The sequence below is a fragment of the Lampetra fluviatilis genome, chromosome 31 (genome assembly GCF_964198595.1).
Source record: "Lampetra fluviatilis chromosome 31, kcLamFluv1.1, whole genome shotgun sequence".
NCBI classification, from domain to species: domain Eukaryota; kingdom Metazoa; phylum Chordata; class Hyperoartia; order Petromyzontiformes; family Petromyzontidae; genus Lampetra; species Lampetra fluviatilis.
Genome location: NC_136305.1, coordinates 10,126,268 through 10,152,789, shown reverse-complemented (window position 1 = coordinate 10,152,789; position 26,522 = coordinate 10,126,268). Strand labels below are relative to the sequence as shown.

The following is a 26,522-nucleotide window of genomic DNA, read 5'->3' as shown; positions in this document are numbered from 1 at the left end:
CCTGTGAGCAACCTCACCTTTAATACTAGATTTAAAAAATGTCACTTCAATTGACGCAAATTTATAGAAAGTTTTTCCTGCTACTAACCATTACATTTGTACGTACATACACACACATCTATATAAAATTCTGCTTTTTGACATCCGGAGCAACAGAAGTAAAGTGAGCGCCCACTTGCGGCCTCAGAAGTCCGACTGGGGGTCAGACTCGTCATCGGAGAAGTTGTACTTGACGGCCTTCTTGGCACGAGCAGCTCGGGGCCCCCTTTGTACAGGGCTGCTGTTATCCAGCAGCACGTCGTCATCGAGTGTGAAACTTTCATCCACCCCCACCTTCTTCTGCAGCAAAACAAGAAACAAACAAACAAACCCACAAAGCGTAAGCGTTGTAGAAAAAAATGATCACCGGCCAACCTACAGATTGCACAACCCCAATTCGGCACCATCCTATTTTAATATTCACTTCAACAAACAACAGTTTGGGCCAGAGGTAACACACCTGTTGAGCTGTGGACCTTTGCTTGACTCGTTCAGGGCTGCTGTCTGAATCGTCAATGACCTTTCGCTTCTTTGCACCACCTATTGGTTTCAAACACAAGCAATGTTAATCGATACGATGAATAACATTGTAATAAAAAAAACATCATGGAAAATGTAAGACTTCAAACTTCCAGACATCCTTACATGAAAAACAAGTCCTTTCAAACCAAAAGGTCACATGTTTACAATGCACTAATTTCAGGAGTCGGTGACGGCATACATTTTCAAATTGGGAAATCTCAGTTGTTTTTTTTGGCGACAATATTAATTTTGAACAGGCCTCTTTCATATACATTAAAGTGTATTGAGGATGTCAGTTGGACATATGGTGCCATCTTGTGCAGAACATTCACAATTTTCATGCAATGACTGCAAAATCAATTCCATTTATGTAACAACACCCAACTGACTTTCAATGTCGCATTGGTACAAAGTGTCCGCTAATGCTGCCGCTGTTAAATTCTTCATGCATGCAAAACCGAAGTCATTGAGTGGCCACATAATTAATGGGCTGCACATATTAGGCCCACGGTTTACCTGCCACGGCTGCTTTGGATGTTTTTGCAAGATCATCCTCCAAGCTGGAAAAGCCACTTGCTTTAGGTTTGGCTTTTGCTTTGGACATAACAGCCAGGATGGTCGGTTGCTTGGCGTCACCTGGCACACAGCAACCGATGGTAAGCTTGGCTTCAGAAAACATGGACAGATTTAACTTAACACGTAGGCCTTATGCGACCAACATCCATTAGGTTTTTTTGGGTTAGATTGTACTCGAATTGTAAATGTTGTGGGTTTACTCTCCAACACACCGGTGTGCTAATCCAGTAACGAATTGGCACGTTTACATGACAAACCTTACTAAATTGGTTGTCGGGTGGTGGCAGGTTTAAGGACATTCATATATTACTCGATCTAACCCAAAAAAACCTTTTATGGATAAAGTTAACTCTTCAATTCGTCTGTTTTGTGAATAAAATTACAAAATTGCCATGTTATACTTAGACAACATACAGAACCAAATAATATTAGGAATGTGTCATTAAAAGAAAGTAAGAATAGAACGATACCTTTTTTGGCAGTGGTCTTAGAGCCCTTACTAGTGGTGGCCTTGCTAGCGGGCTTTGCTTTCACTGCCGCTTTGGTGATCTTAATCAGGTCCTCATCCTCAGAATCCAGGAGCATGTCGACTGCAAGCAAATACAATCATCATTCAGGAGACATCGTGACTAAACATTTTTATTTGTTGGTTTCAGTGTCCGCAGGTGTCAACCGATTCACCAAGTTGTCAATCTCCATTTGCGTGACTGATTCCCAATAGTGAATAATTATGCCAAAATGCTGTCACATTAACATGCTGCATGAACAGCTTACACTCCACGATACACCTATACACATTACAAGGCATTAATAGAAAACATTCAGTATTCATATCAAACATCACTCACTGGATTCAATGTCTTTCTTTGTGGCAGGTTTGGAGTTTGTGTCGTTCGGCTTGCAGTCCTTAGATTTCTCTGTCACTTTCTTTTGTCTGCTGTTTTTTTGCAAACAGACATACCACCTTGTTAGCACCTAGAGTCCAGTGAACACCACTATATGCTGGATTCAATTTAAAATGTCATCTCAGCACCAACCCTCAAGCCGAGCAGTCAGCATATAGATCGCCGCCGAACACAACAATACATTACTAACAATGTAAATTGGTACAATGGTAAAGCTTTCTTTTTGAAACCATTAAATAGATGACACCGGTATAGTCTAAATTGTTTTGCATTGAAATAGACCATATATAAAACAAGGTCCTTTCCTATATTAATCTGGCAGTTCAGCATTTAATTTAAGCACGCTTATGCTGATTGTCAAAACTGGTCCAGGGTTTTCTTTCATGAAACCAATGCTGATAAAAAAAAGTGTGCTCCAAGGCCATGTGGCCAGTGGGATGCATTAAAAGTATTTTTATATTTTTGTTGGTCCAGTATTCCACTATGTTGGATTGCATAGCTACATTCAGACATTTTCTAAAGCATTTTGCAATTAGTAACCGGAATTTAATTAGCCATGTGTGGTGGTTTTCAAAATCAGAATCTTTATTTAGACTGGAGGAAAACGATGAGCCAAAGCTCTTTTTCACAGATGTCCAGCGAGAGGTGGGAAAACACGTTACAACAAACAATACAAGAACACGATAGGAGTGCAAAGTATAGGAAAGGTAAACAAATCGCCTAAAAATGTACACAAAACTAAAATGTGGCCGTGTTTTAAAGCAAATCAAGCCCAGATTGTGGTGCGAGGACTGGGCGTGAGCTTGCATGAGGTGAGGGGGGTTGTGCTCACCTTGGCGCCGGCAAGGCCCGCTTAATGGACAGAAACGCGTCCTCACTGTCGCTGCTGTTGTCCATGCCGTGGCACGACGTTGGCTTTTGCGGGTTCACAGTCTGCCCCACCTCTTCATCTGTGCTGTCATACGTAAACTTTTGTGCGGCTACACAGGAACAAAAAGGTTACATTACAGACCAGACAAAAATTATTTCCCTGCTGTACTTGTGCTTTTTTTTCTCAGTCATAGATTATTGTGTGGTGGCAGCGATGTGTGCTCATTTACACATATAAATCACCCAGGAATGTCTGTCCTTAACGCTCGTGACGTCACTCCACGTCGACCAGCCCCTCTCATTAATAATCATGAACAGGCTACGTCCTCCACATGTTCCCCCCCTCATTAATAATCATGAGCATGTGACGTCACTTCACATGGAGCACCCTCCTCCCTCATTAATAATCATTTACAGGTGACGTCCTCCAAATGCCCCCGCCCCATTCAAAATAATTAGCGGCTGACGTCACTCCACATGGGGGGGGGGCCCGAGGCGCCTCCTCCCCCCTCCTCGGCATCAACTCACAACCCTCACTACTACGAAGGCAGAACCCTCACGTCACGCGATCTCCGTAACGCTATTGAGACATAAAAGTAAAAAGATCGTCATGATGAATAAGGGATTATAACCTTAAAATGAAATAGGTCTGTCACCGCGCGCCTACAAATTGCAACACGCATTCATGCAATGAATATCACGTTGCGGTCTGCTTTTCTCTTGTAAGTTTCAGACATACTGCAATTCACCTGTCCTTCGAAGGGCAAGTGTCTAGTTTACACATACAGTCATACCTCGGTATATGACCGCTTTGGAATACGTCGAATTTGGTATACGTCGTGTTTTGACGAGAGAAAAATTGTCTTGGGATACGACGTCTTGCTTGGGATACGACGCGCTTGCTAGAACTTTTATGGGTCGGGATGAGTCACCGCGTACCCGCGTCTACCCCGTTCACGACTGAAACAAAGCGCCGCTCCTCAGTCTGCCTGTACAGTAGATCTCGTTCAGTGCACAACCCTTGCTATAACTGTGAATGTTCACATCTCCTCCTCCTCCCCTTCCTCACCACCATCCTCGTAGGCTATCAACTCCTCTCATCAAGGTAAAGTGATGTTTAATTTTATTTCAATTTATTTATGCATTTATTTTAATTAATGTATGCATTTCAGTAATAAGTAGTGTCTAAATTATGTCATACAACCCCATTAATGTGTAATATGCCATATAAAATATCATTTCTTATACTCTGGAACGGATTATTTCCTTTCCCTTTATTTATTATGGGAAAAATTCGTTTTGTATATGTAATTTTCGGTATAAGTCCTACTACCTTCTGGAACGAATTAACGACGTATACCGAGGTACCACTGTATATGGCTTTTTAATTTGACACCTAACTGCAGACAAAACATAGAAAAGGCAACACAGCCTCAAGGTTTACAACCTATGCATGTGAAGATGGAATGTTCTCCTTTTCAACATGAGTTTTCCTCTGGTCACTTCAGTTTCCCATTTGCAAAAAAAATTAAAGTCCAAAATCCTAAATCAGGACTTCACTAGAAATTCTTCATGCTCCATGAGGCTTTTATAAGTCAAATTATAATTGTTTATTATTATAGACTTTTTTTAAAGGTCACAGTAACTCTAGTTTCACACAACCATTGCTTACCAGCAGCACGCTTGGACCTGGCATCTCTGGAGGGCACCTTAATGTCCTCAGAAGACAGATTGCTCAGATCAAGTTCCGAATCGGATTCAGACCATGGATTTTTCTTGGTCTCCTTTTTGACTGTTGGCTTGAAGGACAGTGTTGTTTGCTTCTTCCCATCTGTGGACAGCAGTTAACTTAGTACCGCCAAACACATTGTATATTAAGTAACAATTAGAATTCTCTGGACTTTAAAAAGTGATTTCTAGGACTTATTTACTTATGCATTAAAATCTTGGCTTAATTACTGGCTGCTTGCGATGGTCACGAGTGGATCACCAACCTGTTTCCTTTGGTTTCTTTGTCACACGTTTTGTGAGATTAGAGCCCTCATCGGGAGAGATTGACGGCAGCTCATTTCCATCCTCATCATACATTATTTCTGCGGGCCCGTCGCGATCAGTCTGGAGCACAAAACAAGATCCCCCAAGTATAACCTTAACAGACTGTTGGATCAAGTACTGTTAAGCGAGTAGTACACCTATGAAGGCTGGCACGGCACGAGGGGGTGGGTCGCCAACACCACACCCAATCGCATGTCTTTCTAGTGGCGACGTTTACACACTGCACCAGGTACTTGAGGCCGAGTCGACCTAGGGGAGGCCCAGGACCGGTTCAGATAATCGTCACTGGTGTTGACCGTGGATGAGAATCGAACCCGGGTCATCGGGTTTCACAGCACCGCATGGTAACCATTGCACTACTGCTCCCCATTAAGCACACAAAGACCCACATGTAGCTTTAACAGACTGTTGGGGCAAGTGATGTTAGAGAGCACCTATGAAGCCCGGAACAGTACACTAGGGGGTGGCCAGCACCACGCCCGACCACCTTTGTCTCCCTAATGGCGATGTTTACACACAGCACGATGTACTCATTTGAGGCCGAGTCGATCTAGGGGAGGCCTAGGACCGGTTCAGATAATCGTCCAGGTGTTGGCTGCGAGCGAGAATCAGTCTCGGGGCCCCGGGTTCGTAGCCCAGCGCGCTAACCGCTACGGCTCCCACACAATCACACTCTAACACACATTTGGTGTCTGCTCCTCTTCTAAGTTTATTCTTCCACCAACTTTGCCTTTTGAATGGACCCCTCACCTTAATTTTTTTGCGAGCGACCTTCATGGCAGCAGTGATGACTGGCACGATACGTCGACCGTGTGGTGAGGGCACCACCTCCGCCTTCAAAGTCAGGCTCTTGGCGCCCGCTTTCTTTGGGCCACCTTTACCCCTGACCATGATATCAGCAACATCATCCTTGTGCTGTTGGGCCTCCACACGCTGACAGAGCATTTGGGATGGGTAACTCAGTAGCTGCACGTGTCAGAAGTCATATTCCACAGCTTCTACCCATCTATGCATATATGTGCCACTGTTACCTGCGGTGTTCCGCTGAAATACCAGTGCTGTCCATTTTATTGCCATTGTAACTGGACATAATGTGTCCAAGTTGTGTATTGCAGGACAATTAAAAAACAATTATATCACTGCACATCTACACATACAAATGTGGTGTCGTTTGATAGTAACAAAAATGTAAACTAAAAAACCAAGTTTAAATCAATATGAGCACCAATAATCTGATGCGCACCAATAATCCCAAGTATATCATTCTGTGTCCGACACACCTAGTGAACCAAGTTATAATGCAGTGCAATGCTTGCTGCCAAAATAAAATGTGGGTTCTTGACAAGAAAAGTTTGATCACTTACATCCAGCTCCTCCACAAATACTGCCAAATCGTCCTTCCACAGATCACATGGTGATTTGGACTTCACATTCTCCAGCTCTTGAATCTGTCAAAAAAAGTGTGCAGATTTTAACAATGGAAATGGCTTCTGTTAGTGCTGTTAAGTTGCTAATTGTTCTAATAATCAAAGGAAAATGCTGATGATCATTTCAATAACCACTACACACCTTCAAATCCCTCTGCCGCAACAGTTCGTCCTTGCGCTCCTTGGTCAGACACCAGAGCGCCATGTTGAGGATGTAGTTATAGTCAGGTCCAGATGACGGAGCTGACGACTCTTCTCCACCGTCGTTGTCCTCTTGACTGTTTGGCTCTTCTTCAAGATTTGACTGCAAAAGATAAAATTGTTGTCAGCCAATTCCAATTGCTCATATTACATTTTGCAAACATTATGCGGAATGTAAACAGGCACTGTATGAGTAAATTGAAACATAAGCCCCCTTTGCTCACCTTCATTTGAGCCTCCTTCCAGGCACGGATGGGATCAGAATCATACCCTCGGGCTTCCAGCAACCGAATCAGCTCCTTCTTTGGTTTATTCTCTGCAGGTGTCAAGTGTTAATGATCAGTGTTTTTCGGTGTTTATTATGCATGTGGTCAAGTCATTAAGCACTACCACCTGCTGTGAACCCTTACAAATGCGAAAAAAACCAAGATTCACAATTACAGAGCATTGGCAGAGTGGTGCAGTCAAACTTAGCAGAGGCAGCACTGACCGATGACCACCGTTCCCTCGATCTTCTCGAGGATGAAGCGTGCCTGGTTGCTCAGTTTGGCCGACTCTGCTCCCAGAATACCATTGAGCCACTCCTTGCGCAAGCTGTAGTACTTGAGACGCACCTCATAGAACTCGCGCAGGATATCGGAAATGGACTCGTACTTCTTCAAGCAACCAAGGTGGTCAAAAAGCACCTGCGCATTCAAAAGCACAACCATCGAGTAAGGTCAACCAACATGTCTTCTCCATTGCCTTGAAAGTGAGAACCTGAGCAATGTGGTGAATGCGTGGCATCAGACAGTACCATTGAATTGCAGGTGAGTGGCGCTTGTAGCTTGAACACTTTGTGCAAGCCCGCTGCTTCTGCCTCCAACAGCTTCTCCCGGCTGATCTTGATAATGAAGCGCACTGTGGTGTCCGTGTGGTACTCCTTGTAGTCCGTGATGAGCGGCGTAGTCTTGTCTGTGCCAGAGAGCATGGGTTCCAGCACCGATTCCTTATACGTCTGCCAGGGGAGAGAAATACGTGGTCTTATAATTGACTTCTCCAAGAAGTGCCCGGCACAATGGTTAGGCATATGCACATATGATAAAAACATATTAAAGCAGGAAGATAAATATTGAGTATTGCATAGATATTTTATGTTACCATATTAATACTTGATACACTGTTCCAGTATTGCTCACCTGAGTCCAAGTGCGTACAGGCAGCTCCGAGATCTCAATGGTCTCACTGTCCAGGATGGAAATTTCACCGCTCAACATGAACTGGTTGGGACCCAGCTCATCGATGGACCCCTTGAAATTTTTGTACCATGGCAGCTGCACTCCACATAGCCAAACACAAGGCAGTTTCAGTTATGCTGCAACATTTACACCGGCTTCATCTTTATTACACAGTGTAAACACCTAATATCCTGCTTCTTCACAAGGCCATGAATAAAGCGCAAAATACTGGGTAAATGGCTGGAGTTTCTTCAGCCTATAAATCACTCTGGCAATCGTTTTCAGGGCCACCTTTCCTACAGAAAGATTGGTTAGGGTGCCACACTCACCATAGGAAGAGGCTCTTCTCCATCAAGCAAGCGGCGGATGTTGTTGATGATCTCACGTGGGTTATGGTTGGGGATTCTGGAGGCCCAACCTGTGCCAATGCCATCAGAACCGTTCACCAGCACCAAGGGGATGATTGGACAGTACCACTCGGGCTCCACCCGCTGGTTGTCATCCCACAGGAACTTGAGCAGGTTATCGTCCACGGGTGGAAACAGCAGACGAGCGACCGTGCTGGAAAGCAACACAGGCACTGGTTAAGGACTATGCCAATGGGGTTTGAAATGATTGCTGAGACCCTCGCCTGTGATGGCTAGTGACGTGGCGACATATGGTAGCCCACCTGATCATGGTGAAGATGTATCGAGGGCTGGCGGCATCTTTGCCGCCATTTAGCCGGGTTCCAAATTGGCCGATGGGCTGCAGGACATTGATGTTGTTGCTGCCAACAAAGTTCTGGGCCAAGCTGACGATAGTCATCATGAGCGATTGCTGCAACACAAAAACAAATTGTTACATTTACATTCACAACAATGCAGTGTCAAGATGCGAGCATGACGCAAAAGGTGGTGGCGAGTCACAAACCTCGCCATGGTGGTAAGCAGACATCTCAGCCACTGAACCTGCCAGCTGGGCGACCTTCACCTCCCGCTTGTCATTCCTTTTAAAGCACGTGAACAGTACTTTCCTCTGCCCAGGCTTAAAACCTATGACAGTACATAAAGGTCATTCAAGGATGTGCCTTAAAAGTGTTACATTTACTGAAATCACTTCATAATCTTACCTATAAACTTTATTTTTTGTCTGTCTCTGTCTGTGCACACCTATCCTAGCAACGCTTTTAGCTGACAAACTGTTGGGTTAACGTTTTAACAAAGTACACAGATACAATACACTAAAGGCCCTGGACGAAAACGCTATTTGTTTTTGCCCTTGGTCAAATGTAAACTAATAAAATCACACTTTATAACAATTTATTATTACGCTGATCGCGGCGCCAAAACACGCATCTGCGCATGCGCGGAAACGCTGACTCGCGGTTGCCCCTAGCAATGCACGAGCTTGCGGCAACGGGAGCTTTTACTTCACGTTAAAAATGCGAAAAAGAAAAAAATCAAGCACTGTTACTGCTGCACAACCACACGCTGCGGTAGATCCTGAACAGTGTGATGTCCTCTTCTCTCCCCCTCACCCTAATGTGTGCAGTTACCTACTGTAGCATCGGTAGATCCAATCTGAACAATCCGTAGATACTACTATAGTTAGTAGAAGCTACTGTTGAGTAAGTAGATACTAGTCAGTCGACACGTCTGTAGAGTCAGATACTGCTATGGAGTCAGCAGATACTTCTATAGTCAGCAAGATACTACTATAGAGTCAGTAGGTAAAAGTGTACTCAGTAGATACTACTGTACAGTGAGTAGACAACAACTAGTCGGCAGATACTACTATAGTCAGTAGATACTATTTGTAGAGCCAGATACTACTATAGTCATGAGACACGACTTACTATTGTATGTAGGGTGTGTCAGTATATAAATCTACAAAATAAAAATTGGCTGGGGGGGTAAAAAAAAAAGTTGGAGGGGGGTCAACAATTTTTGGAAACCTTTTAGAACAACTAATTACCCCCCCCCCGCGACTTTCTATTACTTTTTGATTTAGGACTTCTGCAAGCCTCTTTTTTTATTTTGTTGATGGACAAATGGAAGACACGTTTTGAAATATATTTTTCCCCCGGGCAAAGCCAGGTACTTCCTACTAGTTTAGGATCACATGTAATTTTAATGAAACAAAGAAACTGTTCCACAGAACCTAATTCAAAGAGCTAATAATGGGTGCAGACAAAACACTCACCATCAACAAGAGAAGGGATTGAGCGCTCATTGTCCGAGTTCGAAAAGAGGATCAGCTCCTTGTTGATAAAGTCGTTGTACGTCAGGTGAGCAGTTTGTTTCCCGTAAAGGAAAGACTGAAAAAACAAACAAACAGTTTATAATTGCTGGACCTGAACATTAGCGTCATTTAGCAACAAGCATTCACGCACAGTGGCAAGGTGTATGATTTTGAGGCTTTGGCAGCCGAGTCTGGTACCTCGGGGAGCCCTTGTTCCCGTCGCTGCCGACGGTCCACCATCCAGTTCGTCAGCCACTCCTTGCGGTCCTCAATCTTCTTCCGGCTAAAGGCCTACAAATGCATATCAGATATGTTCATGTTAACACCCTTACTGCTTGGACATCAGAATACAGAAGAGCAAATCACATTTAAATGTCAAAGATGCCAAATTTGTTTACGACGTATACACACTTGACCATGTATTCAAGTGCAATTTATTACAACAGCTGCCATTGGGACAACGGCAGGACACCTACCAGGGTAATCGCATTATCATCCTCGGGGCCAGTGTAGCGGAATTCGATGCGATGGCGTTTCATGTCCGCAAAGTACTCTTTGGCCTCCTTGGATGTACTGGTCCCCAGACCTGGTATGTCGAAAAGAAAGCTAAACATCAACATTTGCAATGGTAGGTTTAAAGACATAAAGCAAAATAGAACGTCTAACTTAGGTAGATCGTGCATGCACAACAAATGTACATTGAACTGTGAAGCTTACTTTAATGAGCTATGCTACCAAGGACAAACCTTTGTAGTACTTTATTTTCCAGGTTTTGTAATTGCTTGTCTCATTCTTCCATTCATCGAACTCGGGCAGGCTGTAGAATGGCAACTCTTGCTTGTTTTTGGACACCTGGTCACAACAATGAAAGCAGGGGTTTGTAGGAAACTTGATTTTTTTTGCAAAGGTGAAGTCTGTTTGCAGTGGGGTGTAACAATACCACCGCCTGGTGTGCATCATCAGTAGGATAAGGTAATGTCACCATCTCACCTTGACGATAGGGGTGATGAACTCTTCCAAGAAACGATGTTGAAGCAAGGATGGCCAGTTGTGGTGAATGAAGTTGATGACAAGCCCTTTAATGTGAGAGCCATCCTGATCCTAAACACACAAAGGCAATGCACAAAAACTACAGCAATGCCTCCACAGTAGCAGGCTTCTGCAAAACAATCTTAGTGCCAAGAACTCTCATTACCTGATCTGTCATGATCATGATCTTGCCATAGCGGAGAGTCTTGAGCGATTCAGGATCGTCATACTTTTTCTTGTACTGCAGTCCTACGATCTTGATCAGGTTGTTGATTTCTGCGTTCTCCATGATCTGCCGAGCGACAAAAAGGTTACTTCATTTACGATATTTGTTTACACATTTCAATGTTTTGTCCTTGACACATTGCACCTTCGATGATGTAAATGAGAACCCCAAGTTTCCGTGTGGCGAGTCAATAACCTGCTTGTAAGAAGCCTCTCGCACGTTGAGCATTTTCCCACGGAGAGGGAAGATTCCATAGTGGTCACGCCCCACAACACCCAGCCCAGAGACCGCTAGGGTCTTGGCCGAGTCTCCCTCCGTCAAAATGAGGGTGCACCTCTGGGAGTTTTTTCCACCTGTGATGAAAGAAGTTCAGTTCACTCAAAATGCGGCCAAGTACAGATGCAAGCAGTACTGTGTGGTGGCATTTAAGGCTTGTGCATACCTGCATCATTGGCATCATCCAGCTTGGGAATTCCCCGCAACTTAGACATCTTCTTGGAAGAACAATTTTGGTTCAGCTGAGACTGTGCTTTGAACTTCACCCAGTTCAAAATGCTTTCAACAATCCCACAGCCCATTGCCTGCAACAAGATGTGAGAAATCAATGGGTGAATTCAACTGAAGATTTTTTTTTTAGAACAGCAGTTTATGTTTGTAAATGTTATTACATCATATCCAATCATGTTCACATATTGGCAAATATATCAATGGCCTACATATGACTGAAAAAAAGAGCCTAAAAAGGGAATAAAAATGTTATATATGTGAGAAATTTATCAACCAACAAAGCACAAATCTGCCAAGTCTACACCACTTCGCTTACCGACTTGATGAACTTTTCGGAGAGGGAACAGGTAGAACCAAACTTCTTGTGCTGCAAGGTCATGTTTTCCTTCGTCTGGGAGTCAAACGTGGGGTTCTCCACCAAACAGTTCACGAATATCCACATGTGGTTCTTGACCTAAAAGACACATACAACTCAATATTGTTTTAATTTGTTTGATATCATCGGGCCCTTTAAGTTATTTCATGTAACATGTATGTTGTATGCTGGTGTTTGAAACATTCCTCTTTTTGCACAATGGTATGCTGCTTTTCATATTCCAATGCATGTTTTAAAAAGCACTCCAAACCTGCTCTCACTCGCCCCCATCCATCACTTTGATCCTGTTCTACCTTCAATAATTCCATCAAATAGTCAACATTTGATTATCCGGAATAATGTGGGGGGGGGTATCTTGGATAAACCAAAAAGTGTAACTTAAGCTATTAAACATTTATGATGTACCTACATAGAATAGAGGATGCAGAATAAGCCATCCGTTTTAATGGTTTAAAGTAATCAGATTATTGCATACATATTTACAACCACATAGGCAGTCACTTCCATCTTAAAAGTGTTATATGTGCTTTACCAATAAACAACCTCCTTTTTGCCACTTTTATGCTCCCATTGCTTGTTATGACACCTTCAATAATCATGGTCTTTCAATGTATCCCTCAGGGTTATATAGAGTTGTGTATTTGTGGAATTTTCTTGGATTTTCACATCTGTCCTTTTTTCAACATGCTTTTTTGTGGTTTCAGATAATCGTATAAGTGGACAATGACAAAAGAAAACGAAATAAGACCTGAAGAACACAGAAGGAAGCGTGGGGAGAAGCATGTTGGGAATTACATTCAGAGATAGGAAAACGTACAAGAGGACAAACACTAATTAAAAAAGCAAAAAAAAAGTAGCAATGCATCTAAGATGGATGAATAAAATTAGCCCATGTATGGGACATGTCAGCAGTAGATTGAACATGGCTTATGATGTTAAATCTTGTGAGACATTCATTCCAAATGAGATAAGAAATATTTTTTATGTCAACCAATTACCTGGAAAGGCTTCACAGCAATGCCAGCCTTGTTTTTCTTCTTCACCGTCTCAATGAGCTTGCTTGTCACCTGATCCACTACATAGTCCACATGTCGTCCACCCTACACATATAAAGGACATAAAATTTGACTCATCAAATGATTGCCTTCTTACCCCAATAACTGCATCAAAATCGGAATGGCGAGCATGCGTGCTTCCCAGTCAACATAAGCACATATACAGTGGTTGGCTTGCGACCTACGTACCTTGGTGGTGGCAATGCTGTTGACGAAGCTGACCTGCTGGAAACCCTTTTCACTTATGCAGAGGCACACCTCCCAGCGGTTACTCACAACCTCATGCACCACCTGTAGTGGCATTCCTGATTCATCCACACGGTCCTTTAGGTACAAGTCCACGTATTTCCTGAAGCCAGTGAGCTGAGGAAGAAGGGGTGGGGGTGATGTCATTTACTGTGATGCTCAAAAAAAAATTAACTGTCAGCCCTGTATTGTATTTGACAAATATTTAGTAATTTAGACAACACAATAGCCTCAATGAGCCAGAACTAGACCCATGATTGAGCATGGCCCCAGGATAGTAAATGTAATTCAGAGTTTCTTACAGGCAATTTCTGGCCATTGAGGAAAACCTTGACCCCTTTGCAGATCCCAGCTATATCGTAGGCACGCCGCGTCATGATTGCAATGATGTCCTTGTCCAGTATGGTCATGTTGAACTTGGTTAGGTCTGGTTGGAAGGTGATACATGTGAAGTCTTCTCCACTGCTGGGCTTGATCACAGAGTCGCATTCCTTTGACATGTTATTCATCCATTTCTGTGAAAACAACATTTTGTTAAAATTAAATTGAATAGAAAATGCTGAAGAGAAATTAACTGTTTTTTTTGTGCAAACATTAACATGGGTCTAAGCAGTGTGCATCCAAATCAAACTGGCCACAAATCCACCATGTGTGTAATTTATTGAGCCATCCCATCAGGCAATATTTAAGCAGAATAATTAAGACTGTAAATTGAAAGGCTGCCAATGCCTTGTCTGTAATGGGGTTTATTTGATCACACGTCACAACGATGGTCATTGTGGGTTGAAAACGGGAGTACAGGACTGGTTCAGATATCACTTGCCACTAATATTAGCCATGGCCAGGAAAGACTCGGGTTGCTGGGTTCATTGAGCAGTGTGCGAACCACTGCACCTGGAATGTGTATCACTACAATGAGTAACCTCCTCACTGTTATTGTACTTTTTGTATCCGCGTTTGGTACCTGTTTAAACCTCTTTTTAGATTCACTGCACGATGTCTCTACAGTAAATTGAGTGCTGAAGATGTTGCACAATTTTGCTCCGTAACCATTTCGCCCACCTGAAAAGAAAGGAAACATTGTTACCGTTAGTTTTTTTCACAAGTTGTGCTTTAATAACTTTCTAAGCACATTCCACAGCATAGACAGTGAATGGATGTCACCTACGTTTAACGTGCAGTATTTTTCTGACTAAGTGTTGCCATTCCTCACCGGTATCTTGATAAACACAATCAAGCCATACCTGTGACCTTCTTTTCATCATCGTCGTAATTGCTTGAGGTGAGCAGCTGTCCGAAGATCAACGCAGGCACGTACATCTTCTCCACCTTGTGTTCCACCACCGGGATTCCCTTTCCATTGTTCCACACACTGATTTTGTTGTTTTCCCTGCACGCCACCCACATACACAAGTACAGTAAAACCTCGGAGATCAGACGCACCAGAAGAACTCGAACAATTCGGTGTTCGAACAATATTTCCAAACATTTTTTGCCCCGGAAACCGAACAAAATTCGGAGGTCTAACGAGCAATGGCGACTTGAAAGAACCTGTACGACTAAGACGTGAATGGCCAGCGTGGATGACGCTTGCCCACACAAAGGTTTTACCTCCTCCTCACCACCTTCCACTCAAGCCATCAACTCTCCTTACTACAGGTAAAGTGAAGTTCAATGTTCATTTATTCCATTTATTTGTTTCTTGTTTTTTTGTATGATTTTATGCATGTAATTACTGTAAACTTCGTGTAAAAATGCTTTATAATGAGAGATTTCTTGTGTCTGGAACCAATTAATGTAATTTACATTAATTCTTATGGGGAAAATTAATTCGGTGTTCGAACAAATCAGTGTTCGCATGGCCTTCTGGAACGAATTAAGTTTGATCTCCGGGGTACCACTGTACAACCATTTGCACATTTTCAGTGCACCTACTGCAAGAATATAAAATGTATACACTTGAAATAACTTACGGGTCAATGATGACTTTAATACATGTCATGTTTGGGTCCCTTTGCTTATTGTCTGCGGCATTTACTGTGAAACAAAAAGTTTTCATTACAAAAAGGTTTCAGAACACACGATTTAAAACCATATAAAAAGTGCAGTGTATTGCATAAAAAAACAATATCCCAGCATACCAAGGATCTCATCAAAAATCTTGAACAACCCAGGCACAAACGTGACATCCCTGCAGTTAATGCCGATTTCCTCATCAAACACCCACATGTTCTGCAATGGGTGAAACACAAACACGCACAGATGTTAACAAAGACCCCGCAGCTGTGAAGAAAGCACAGCCATTGGTAACATAGGTTTTTTGGGTTAGATCGCGTAAATATAAATGGCTGTCACCTGATGAAGCTAGTTGTAATTACTGGCGAAACGTCGTACTCGGATTGTAAATGTTGTGGCTTGGCTCTCCAACACACCGGTGTGCTGTACTAGTGACGAATTGTCATGTTCTGTTTACATGACAACCCTTACTAGCTGGCTGTGTCCGGGTGGTGGCGGGTTTAAACGACACATTTATATAATTACGCGATCTAACCCAAAAACACATCTATTATGGTATGTTCTGTTTACATGACAAACCTTACTAATTGGCTGTGTTGGGTGGTGGCAGGTTTAAAGGCACATTCATATTTACGCAATCTAACCCAAATAAAACCTATATTATGGATATTGGTCACGAAAGCCTACGTGTTAAACAACCATCGGTGTTGACGGGCAGCTGCATCAAGGCACCTGGGTGACGGGCTCCACCGAGCCGATATAGGTGTCTGGCCGGAGCAAGATGTGCTCCAGTTGGGTCTTCTTCTGGTAGATCCTCTCCACCGACAGGCGATTCGATTTGGCATCATCCTTGACGTTGAGTAGATTTTTCTGAAGATAAAAAAAAAGTGTACCCCCACCAGCCACTTTGTTATTTCTCCCACATCAGGCAACAAAAGTCATCAGAATGCTCTTGATTTGTTGAAACATTGAGCATATTATTATTTGGTAATTCTGTGTTGGCGCAGAATATATCTATACTACATGGTTCATATGTCAAACTCTGTACATCCCAAACGCCGGGTCGGAGGAAAAGACGCGTAAAACCAACAATGCTTCTCTTGCCGAGGACATTACAAAGAAAAATTGCCACATTTCACAATTAATAACACTTTGGCCTGGAAATGTAAAAGAACATAACGTCCAATTCAACAATCCAATGGGCACCAAAACCCTCCGGAGAAGTGACTTGCAATGTATTGGTAGAATCTGAAGAAGATTTCGCAATTAATTCATATTTAAAGCCGATGCTCCTGTAAAAAAAATTGGTGCCAATTCCCAACAAATGCACTGCACTCGATAACATTATCAGACGTGCACTCATAAATTGGACTGCTGAGAAACGTTGCAAAGTTCTATCATGATATACGCAAATTGCTACATTGTGTACAATACGGTGTTAGTCAAATGGAAATTAGTTCGTAAATATTTTTCTGCGTTAACCGTGTTAAGTTCAGTCGCTGTGTTACGTGTCAAGTTTGCATATCGCCATAAGTGTTGCCCAATTGAATGAACTGCAATAAATGCAGTTGTGCAAATATGTGATGTAATTAAAGCTGCAGTATTAGCCATCAACGTCGGCCGCGACCTATAGTTTTTGCAGTCATTATAAATCGCATAATGGCGTTACCAATATCCCACAAGGTCACAACGTACACCGCAGGAGTTTATACCCCGCGTCTTGTACAATAGGCGGCCTGTGCTTGGAAGATGGACCATTTCCAAAAACGTCTATTAAAAATGTTTATGGAATTGTTATTTATTAATGTTGTTTGAGCAAACATGGACTTTGCTGATCCACCACGCAGCCCACCGTTTTCTATACGGTACTGCACGGTCCATAATCAGTCCCAATGGTGTACACGATTTGGATTATCTCGTCCGAATGCACCACTTAAGATTTAGTTTTTTCTGCAAATAACATCGCTCAGCAAAAGATTTCCAAAATTCTTAACAAGCACAAGATCCAGGTCCGATTCAATACAGTATACAAAATCCGTGATCTGATCCCATCCGTAAAGGATGCCATTCCTGATTTACAGTACCCTGGTGTCTACAAACTAAGTTGCATTTGTGGCGATTGTTATATTGGAGAAACGAAACGACCGCATTCGCTAGCACAAGTCAAATTTGAAACACGGTAGGACGAATTCTTCTGCCGTGGCTGACCACAACAACGCTGTGGGTTCTCATGATATTGTTTTCTCCGACACCAAAGTTCTCTGCAAGCTGTCGGGATACCACCAAAGATTTGTCTATGAAGCCATCCAGATATACAAACATAGACATAACTTCAACCGAGGAGATGGATTCAAATTGAGCAATCATTGGAAGGATGTTATTAACCAAGTTAAACTTTAGCTGCCTTAAAGTTTATATTCATATCCGCATCTCCAGTTTTTTTTTACTCCCAGCCCTGCTCACTCCAATCACTTGGAAATTTGCCGCCAAGTGTTTCGAGATTTGAACTCCATGCCCGCCTCCCAGGCCACGCCCCGCCCCCACACTCACCCCGCAGCTATATAATCCCTCTAGATTTGAAGCTTTCGTGACTGCAAGGATTCATACTCTTAGGTTTTGCGGTAAACTCACGTAGGTAAAAAATAAATACATTTATTTTTCTTTTTCTTCTACGTGACTTTACCGAAAAAACCAAAGAGTATATAATCTCTCGTCACAGGCATACTTCAGCGATAGTTACTCTTTGGTTTTTTCGGTAAAGTCACGTAGGTAAAACAATCAATAAAATAATTGTTTTATTATGAATGAATCCTTGCAGTCACCAAAACTTCTAATCTAGAATTCAAATCTAGAATTCAGCGATAGTTGTTTTGCTGTTTGGCCCCACCTGCAGACGGACCGCTTGTATTGCGCCCGAAACGTCGTGATTTAATTTAGTTGTTTTGCATTTTTATTTATTTTATTTTCACCTACGTGACTTTACCGATAAAAAAACGAAGTATGGATCTTTGCAGTCACCAAAACTTCAAATCTAGAATCGAGCAATTTACAATGTTGTGGTTTTGCTTTTTCACTCGTACGTATAACCGAGTTATCACGCGGGTAAACAAAACAAAGGTGACGAGTGAACGTCGTTGATTACACGATGTAACACGATTTTTGTTCCTGGGTAGTGTTATTTTCGAATTGCTTATGCCTCAAAAGTATAGAAATTGCCTCTTATTCCCCACAAACTTTGCTTTTGTGACCAGGCCTTTATGTGAAGGAATGACACAAACGCACACCACGTTTTCTCATTGAAAATAGGTACATTTCAAAACATCACTGTCCTGGTCACAAAAGCAAAGTTTGTGGGTAATAATAGCCACTTTCTGTACTTTTGAGGCATACGTAATTAGAAAATAACCCTTACTACCCATGAACAAAATTTGTTTTTGCTACAGTTGCTATTCACAGGTAAAACACAAATAAACGTAGACATCTGAATGTGACGCCGCTGCGACTGGTTAGAAGAAACATTCGCATGGTTCACTTAAGGTGGTGGTGCTCATTTGCATTGAGTTGATTGCAGATTGTATAAAAATGGTACGTCCTATAATAAAGGGTAATTACTCGAAACGTCGTCTAGTATATAAGTTCATTTTAAGGCCATACCGTGTCACTATTGACGCCTTTGTATTACACATTAAATCAAATAATCTTATTACACCACAGCGCGCACAGTATTGCCGTCATCCCTAACCCGATGTAAACTTTACTGAACGCAGCGAACGCTACAACGACGGCAAGCCACCAACCATCATCATCTTAACGAGGGCCCTGCGGCCTTCAAGCCCGAGCTAAAGTCGCGCGCGCCGACTGTAAACTACCCCAACAATCTCTCACCTTCAGCGGAGGACCATGCAGAACGCTCATCGCCATCTCAAAACAACGCTTGTTGTAGCACAACAATTGCGAGTTAACAACAAGGACGGAATCGCGCTCTGCTGCGTCTCGCACCGACCACACTGCTCGTTCGCGCGCGAACGTCGCTTGGGAGCCGTTGAACGCCGCGCGATTCAAAATTTTTAGTTTTTTGCTTCAAACTGCTCGAGGGCCAATCAACGCGCGCGGAGCGGCGTCACGTGGGGTAGTCCTGTGGGGCGGTTGGAGATGGGTGACGTCATGTCCAGGGAGGAGGCGGGGTCTCTCTAACTCCTCAGCAACTGGTTGGGTTGGAGATTGATGACGTAATGTATGGGGGGGAGGTGCTTTCCCCAGCAACTGGTGGATTTGAAATGAATGACGTCACGTCTACGGGGGGGGGGCGGGTGTAAGGGGGCGGGGGGTCTCTCTCCCCAGCATCTTGTCGGTTAGAGATGGATGACGTAGGGTCCAAAGGGGGCGGGGGTGTAAGGGGGCGGGAGGATCTCTTTTTCCAGCAACTGGTGGTTTGAATATGAATGACGTCATGTCTACGGAGGGGAGGCCGGAGGGTCTAAGGGAGTGGGGGGTCTCTCTCTCTCCCCAGCAACTGGTGGGTTGGAGATGGATGACGTCATGTATGGGGGGTGGGTGCTTTCCCCAACTGGTGAATTTCAGTTGAATGACGTCACGTGTGCGGGGGGGGGGTGTGTAAGGGAGCGGGGGTCTCTCTCCCCAGCATCTGGTCGGTTGGAGATGGATGACGTCATATCTCCTAGATAAATCCGATGAGCTATGAAGCTCTTTTTCACATATTTTCTTAAAATATATATTTTACAATGCTACGAATACAGCACCTACTATTTACGATTCCTTTTTATTTTATCAGGTAAGGCCCACCACTGAGCTATATAGCTCTTTTTCAGAAGCGACCTGGCTATCAGAAATGATAGATCAACCAGGGGAATAACACGTGGGATGGGTGTGAAAGCTACAATAGCAAACAATACATCAAAAAACCCATAGGAGTGCAAAGTATAGAAAAGGTAAGCAAATCACCATTGATAAATAAAACATACAGGAAATATATCATCCTCATCCACTGCTGGATGTCACAGACGCGGTGGCGTCATTCTCAAGAGATGGCCACTGTGTGACCCGCGTCTTCATGGCCCAATTCTCAAATGTGAAAATGCGACTCTTTATGAGCAGGGTCCCGTCCAACTTCTCGCAGTAGGGGTTAATGCTGCTCCAATCAGAGCCGGCCCAGCCACTAAGCGACCCTTGCAATTGCAAAGGGCCCCGTGGCCAGCAGAGGGCCCCCTAGAGTCACTGCTAGCGAGTAGGTGAAAAAATCATACATCAAAGGGGCCTCCAACCAAATTTTGCTTAGGGCCCCCAAAGGTCTAGGGCCGGTTCTGGCTCCAATGTGCCTCTCCAACTATCCAGTGCAGTTTTTTTCATCAACATTGGGGTATTTGGCTAACACCAGTTACGTTGTTATGTGTTTAGCTATGGGAGGAAACCAGAGAGCCAGGAGAAAACCCATACAGAACAGGGAGACGGGGGAGGAACACACCAACTCCACACAGAGTCGGGAATCGAATCCAGCACCCTTCTCGCTGTGAGGCGGGAGCAAGCGTCACCATTGCACCACCTCCCTACCGCCAAAACCAGATTCTCCCTTCTCCCTTCGGTGCCACGGTGGCTAGGAGACGTTAACGACCTCGCCTGGTACACGGGAGGTCGTCGGTTCCATCCTCGACCCGAACGCCTGCTGTATATTTCGAGTTTGCGTGCCTCTCTTCCCGTGGTCGCGTGGATTTGTCTCCGGGTCCTCGGGGTTTTGCTTCCACATTTAGAATCAACATCGGCGTGTTTTAGAGTATTTGGCTGCTTTACATTTGTACGTGATAAGCCACTTCGTTGAGCTATGATTTGTGGCCAGGCCGCTTCTGAAAAATAAGTTAATAGCGCAGTGAGCCTTACTTGGTGAAATAAAAAATAGTTTCTTTTTAAGTTTTTCGGCTCGAATTGCCCCTAAGGCTGCTTGCACTCCACCGCCTGGCCACACTCGGAAACGACTCATTCGGCATCCACAGGCACAACACAACGCCGAGGGTTCAAACAGAATCGGAATTCATAATAGAGCTTTTTTTTGGGTTAGATCGCGTAAATATATAAATGTGTCGTTAAACCCGCCACCACCCGACGCAGAATCAGAATATGTATTCATACTGGAGGAATCCGATTATCTATACTGTACATGTATTTTTTCAGATGTCCAGGAGGGGTGGGTCAGAACTTTACAACAATAAACAATACAAAAACACGAGAGAAGTGAAAAGTATAGGAAAGGTAAACAAATCACTTAAAATATACACAAATGAAACTAAATAATTTGTGTTATCTCACCAGGTAAAGCGCACTGAGCTATTGGCTTTTTTTTCAGACGCGACATGGCCACAAATAATAACTTTACGAAGTGGCTTATCACGTGTAACTTTATAGCAGCAAAATAATCGAAATGTTCTAAATGTCTCCACATATAAACAACAGAAATATATTTGAGTCTCATCAGCCTATTTTATTTCCGTACACGTTTCATCAAGCAGCAGTTGTTTAAGCAAACCAAACTCTCGATCGGTGTTTCAACATTGTGCAGTCCCTCCAGAAAAACGCAGAGTTTTTTGGTGATTGTTGCGGGCAAAAATCGTTGATTATGCGGCACGTTTTCTTAAAAAATGCGATGGAATATGCGGGATATTTATGCAATTTTATGCGATTAAATTGCGGGAACTTGCAAAAATTGCGGGAACTTGCAAAAACTGCGGTTTGATGAAAAAGAGAAAAAAAAGTGATTCCCCCAACACCCTATTCACTAGGCTACTACTTTAATGTAAAGAGTCATTTCTTATTACTTCCTATGTGTGTGTGTATTACACACACACACACAAAGTCCAGTGTAACCTACAGAAAACTGCTGTATAAAACTGAATCATTTACAGTAAGCCTTTCACAGAACAGTAGTGTTTCTGCAAATAAAACATAATTCTTTCATGCCAAAATCAATCATCTTGCATGGGAAATTACACTACTGTTATTCTATCTAACCCTAACGTTAACTTACATCCACACACAACATACTTGGAAATCTCATTCACACACACCTCTCTCTGTTTCAATTTAACTATCAGCCTTTTCATAATTTTACAAGCTTTAATCTAATAGGCTACTGACCTTGATTCTTTCAGCCCTAGCAACTGTTTTGGAAGTTGACGCCTCGGTGTAGGTGAGCTGCTTCATCTTGGCTGATTCCGCTGCTGCTTTAACCATCCTCGAATGTTTGTCGGTTGCAAAGTGACTGTCCAGCGTCGACTTCCGCCTGTGGTCCAACACGCAGTTGCACGGAGTGCAAAATAATTTGCCCCCACTGTCATGTAATACACTGGGAAACTGCTTTGCGCGGTCTTTTGCGCTTATGTTTGTTGGCAATGAGAAAGATTTGCGGGCTTCATCATGGTTTCATTGGCATCGCGGGGTTTGCAGCTTTTCAATGATGTCGCGTAATGAGTGACGTCACTTCATAACGTTCCCATGGCAACAGGGGAAATGGCTGCGCTTGTGTGAAGTAAACGCAACATTTTTCAACTTTCTGCTAAGATATATGTGACTTTTTGCAACGAAAATGCGGGGATTATGAAATCATGCAAGCCCGCATATTTTGCGCGCGGAAATCTGCAATTTATGCGGCGAAAGTGCGGCGTATTTGAAAAAACGCGCCCCCCGCATAAATATGCGGACTTTGGCTGATTTTGCATGGAATCATGCGATCGCATAATCGCGTTTTTCTGGAGGGACTGATTGTGAGTTTCAACAGCAGTCAGCTTTTGTGAAACAATTCTGGTTGATGATAAACATGAGTGGGACAGATAGGTTGACACGCGTGTTGCTCCCCAACTCGCAGTAATTCCTGAGAAGGTTGGGGTCTCATCGATAAGGGACACAAGGTAATGGCTATGGCATGATGTTTGTTGCTATTTTAAATAAATTAGATTTTCAGCAATATATTTACGAAATTAAACTTTTAGTTTACCAGGAAAAACCCACTGAGCCTATAAAGCTCTTTTTCAGAAACGACCTCGCAACAAATAACAGCCCAACGAAGCAGCAAAATTGTTACGTGGAAATTTATAGCCGGCAAATATCCTCTTAAAGCGTGTTTCTAAATGTGGAGGGAAAACCGGAAGATCTGGAGAAAAATATACGCCACCACGGGGAGAACATGCAAACTCCAAATATACAGGTGCCAGATTCGGGGTCGAACCTACGACCTCCTGCATTCCAGACGAGGTGGTCAACGCCTCACCACCACGGCACCCCTTTAATGAACTCATTGAGCATATCCTCAATTATCGGCAACACATTTAATAACGCATTCAATGTGTTGTCAATTCATTGATGATATCTTGAATAAGCGTGTGAAATATATTGGCCAAAACTACATGTATAACATGTAAGACAGGGCAACGAATATCATGCACAGTACTCTTTGGTTCTTTCGGTAAAGTCACGTGGGTATAAAATAAAATAAATTAAATCACGACGTTTCGGGCGCAACACAAGCGGATGCAACACAAACGGATGCTTGTGTTGCGCCCGAAACGTCGTGATTTAATTTAATTTAATTTATTTTCTACCTACGTGACTTTACCGAAAGAACCAAAGAGTATGGATCCCTGCAGTCACGAAAACTTCAAATCTAGATTGATCATGCTCGGTATTTAGCTGCAATGCATCCCACACACTATCCAACCAGACTTGAACACTTAAAATATCTCGTCGATTCAGCAGGCACGAACAGTTGAAAATAGACAACTTACTGCGGCATATGTGTATGTGTTTGGCAATGGAACATGTTTAATACCTCTTGATGTGACGATTTCATATATTTTAGATGTTGTCGATAATTGAGGATACATTCAATAAGTTAATTGGTTTTTTACCCTTCTATCTGGCAACAAAACTGACACCTTTTTACAAGGAGTCATGTTTGCATAGACCGCAATACCTGCAGTCATAAATACAAACAAAAGACATAACTCTGATAATGTGCACTGTCCTTGAAGTTGATTGGTCCACACCCGAGACAGCTTTCCTTAGAGCCTAGTCTCACATGGGTTGGACCAGAAGACGCCGAAAGGCGCACAACTCAAAGACAATGCACCATCAGAGTATGAGAGCTCGGGGCAAGCATCTACACTATTGGAACCTCATTTGCCAGTAAAAATATGATAATTGGTTTTTTACCCTTCTATCTGGCAACAAAACTGACACCTTTTTACAAGGAGTCATGTTTGCATAGACCGCAATACCTGCAGTCATAAATACAAACAAAAGACATAACTCTGATAATGTGCACTGTCCTTGAAGTTGATTGGTCCACACCCGAGACAGCTTTCCTTAGAGCCTAGTCTCACATGGGTTGGACCAGAAGACGCCGAAAGGCGCACAACTCAAAGACAATGCACCATCAGAGTATGAGAGCTCGGGGCAAGCATCTACACTATGGGAACCTCATTTGCCAGTAAAAATATGATAATTGGTTTTTTACCCTTCTATCTGGCAACAAAACTGACACCTTTTTACAAGGAGTCATGTTTGCATAGACCGCAATACCTGCAGTCATAAATACAAACAAAAGACATAACTCTGATAATGTGCACTGTCCTTGAAGTTGATTGGTCCACACCCGAGACAGCTTTCCTTAGAGCCTAGTCTCACATGGGTTGGACCAGAAGACGCCGAAAGGCGCACAACTCAAAGACAATGCACCATCAGAGTATGAGAGCTCGGGGCAAGCATCTACACTATGGGAACCTCATTTGCCAGTAAAAATATGATAATTGGTTTTTTACCCTTCTATCTGGCAACAAAACTGACACCTTTTTACAAGGAGTCATGTTTGCATAGACCGCAATACCTGCAGTCATAAATACAAACAAAAGACATAACTCTGATAATGTGCACTGTCCTTGAAGTTGATTGGTCCACACCCGAGACAGCTTTCCTTAGAGCCTAGTCTCACATGGGTTGGACCAGAAGACGCCGAAAGGCGCACAACTCAAAGACAATGCACCATCAGAGTATGAGAGCTCGGGGCAAGCATCTACACTATGGGAACCTCATTTGCCAGTAAAAATATGATAATTGGTTTTTTACCCTTCTATCTGGCAACAAAACTGACACCTTTTTACAAGGAGTCATGTTTGCATAGACCGCAATACCTGCAGTCATAAATACAAACAAAAGACATAACTCTGATAATGTGCACTGTCCTTGAAGTTGATTGGTCCACACCCGAGACAGCTTTCCTTAGAGCCTAGTCTCACATGGGTTGGACCAGAAGACGCCGAAAGGCGCACAACTCAAAGACAATGCACCATCAGAGTATGAGAGCTCGGGGCAAGCATCTACACTATTGGAACCTCATTTGCCAGTAAAAATATGATAATTGGTTTTTTACCCTTCTATCTGGCAACAAAACTGACACCTTTTTACAAGGAGTCATGTTTGCATAGACCGCAATACCTGCAGTCATAAATACAAACAAAAGACATAACTCTGATAATGTGCACTGTCCTTGAAGTTGATTGGTCCACACCCGAGACAGCTTTCCTTAGAGCCTAGTCTCACATGGGTTGGACCAGAAGACGCCGAAAGGCGCACAACTCAAAGACAATGCACCATCAGAGTATGAGAGCTCGGGGCAAGCATCTACACTATTGGAACCTCATTTGCCAGTAAAAATATGATAATTGGTTTTTTACCCTTCTATCTGGCAACAAAACTGACACCTTTTTACAAGGAGTCATGTTTGCATAGACCGCAATACCTGCAGTCATAAATACAAACAAAAGACATAACTCTGATAATGTGCACTGTCCTTGAAGTTGATTGGTCCACACCCGAGACAGCTTTCCTTAGAGCCTAGTCTCACATGGGTTGGACCAGAAGACGCCGAAAGGCGCACAACTCAAAGACAATGCACCATCAGAGTATGAGAGCTCGGGGCAAGCATCTACACTATGGGAACCTCATTTGCCAGTAAAAATATGATAATTGTTTT

At 43.1% G+C, this 26,522-nt stretch overlaps 1 protein-coding gene across 1 annotated transcript; it reads right to left on the bottom strand.

Annotated features, from left to right (window-relative positions):
- Positions 1–89: 89 nt before the first annotated feature.
- Positions 90–19,526, bottom strand: LOC144943534 (DNA topoisomerase 2-alpha-like). Its single transcript, XM_078871077.1, has 36 exons — positions 19,376–19,526; positions 16,223–16,360; positions 15,616–15,706; positions 15,448–15,511; positions 14,719–14,864; positions 14,439–14,536; positions 13,777–13,989; positions 13,418–13,591; positions 13,172–13,273; positions 12,114–12,251; positions 11,733–11,871; positions 11,486–11,643; positions 11,231–11,356; positions 11,026–11,136; positions 10,782–10,887; positions 10,512–10,621; positions 10,234–10,326; positions 9,997–10,111; positions 8,725–8,846; positions 8,483–8,631; positions 8,142–8,373; positions 7,774–7,908; positions 7,392–7,592; positions 7,086–7,281; positions 6,820–6,911; positions 6,537–6,698; positions 6,332–6,415; positions 5,718–5,900; positions 4,907–5,027; positions 4,585–4,743; positions 2,875–3,022; positions 1,986–2,074; positions 1,608–1,727; positions 1,078–1,197; positions 500–579; positions 90–339 (listed from the first exon to the last, which is right to left on the bottom strand). The coding sequence occupies exons 1-36, from the start codon at positions 19,409–19,411 to the stop codon at positions 184–186; spliced, it is 4,707 nt and encodes a 1,568-aa protein (XP_078727203.1). The 5' UTR covers positions 19,412–19,526; the 3' UTR covers positions 90–183.
- Positions 19,527–26,522: the final 6,996 nt, after the last annotated feature.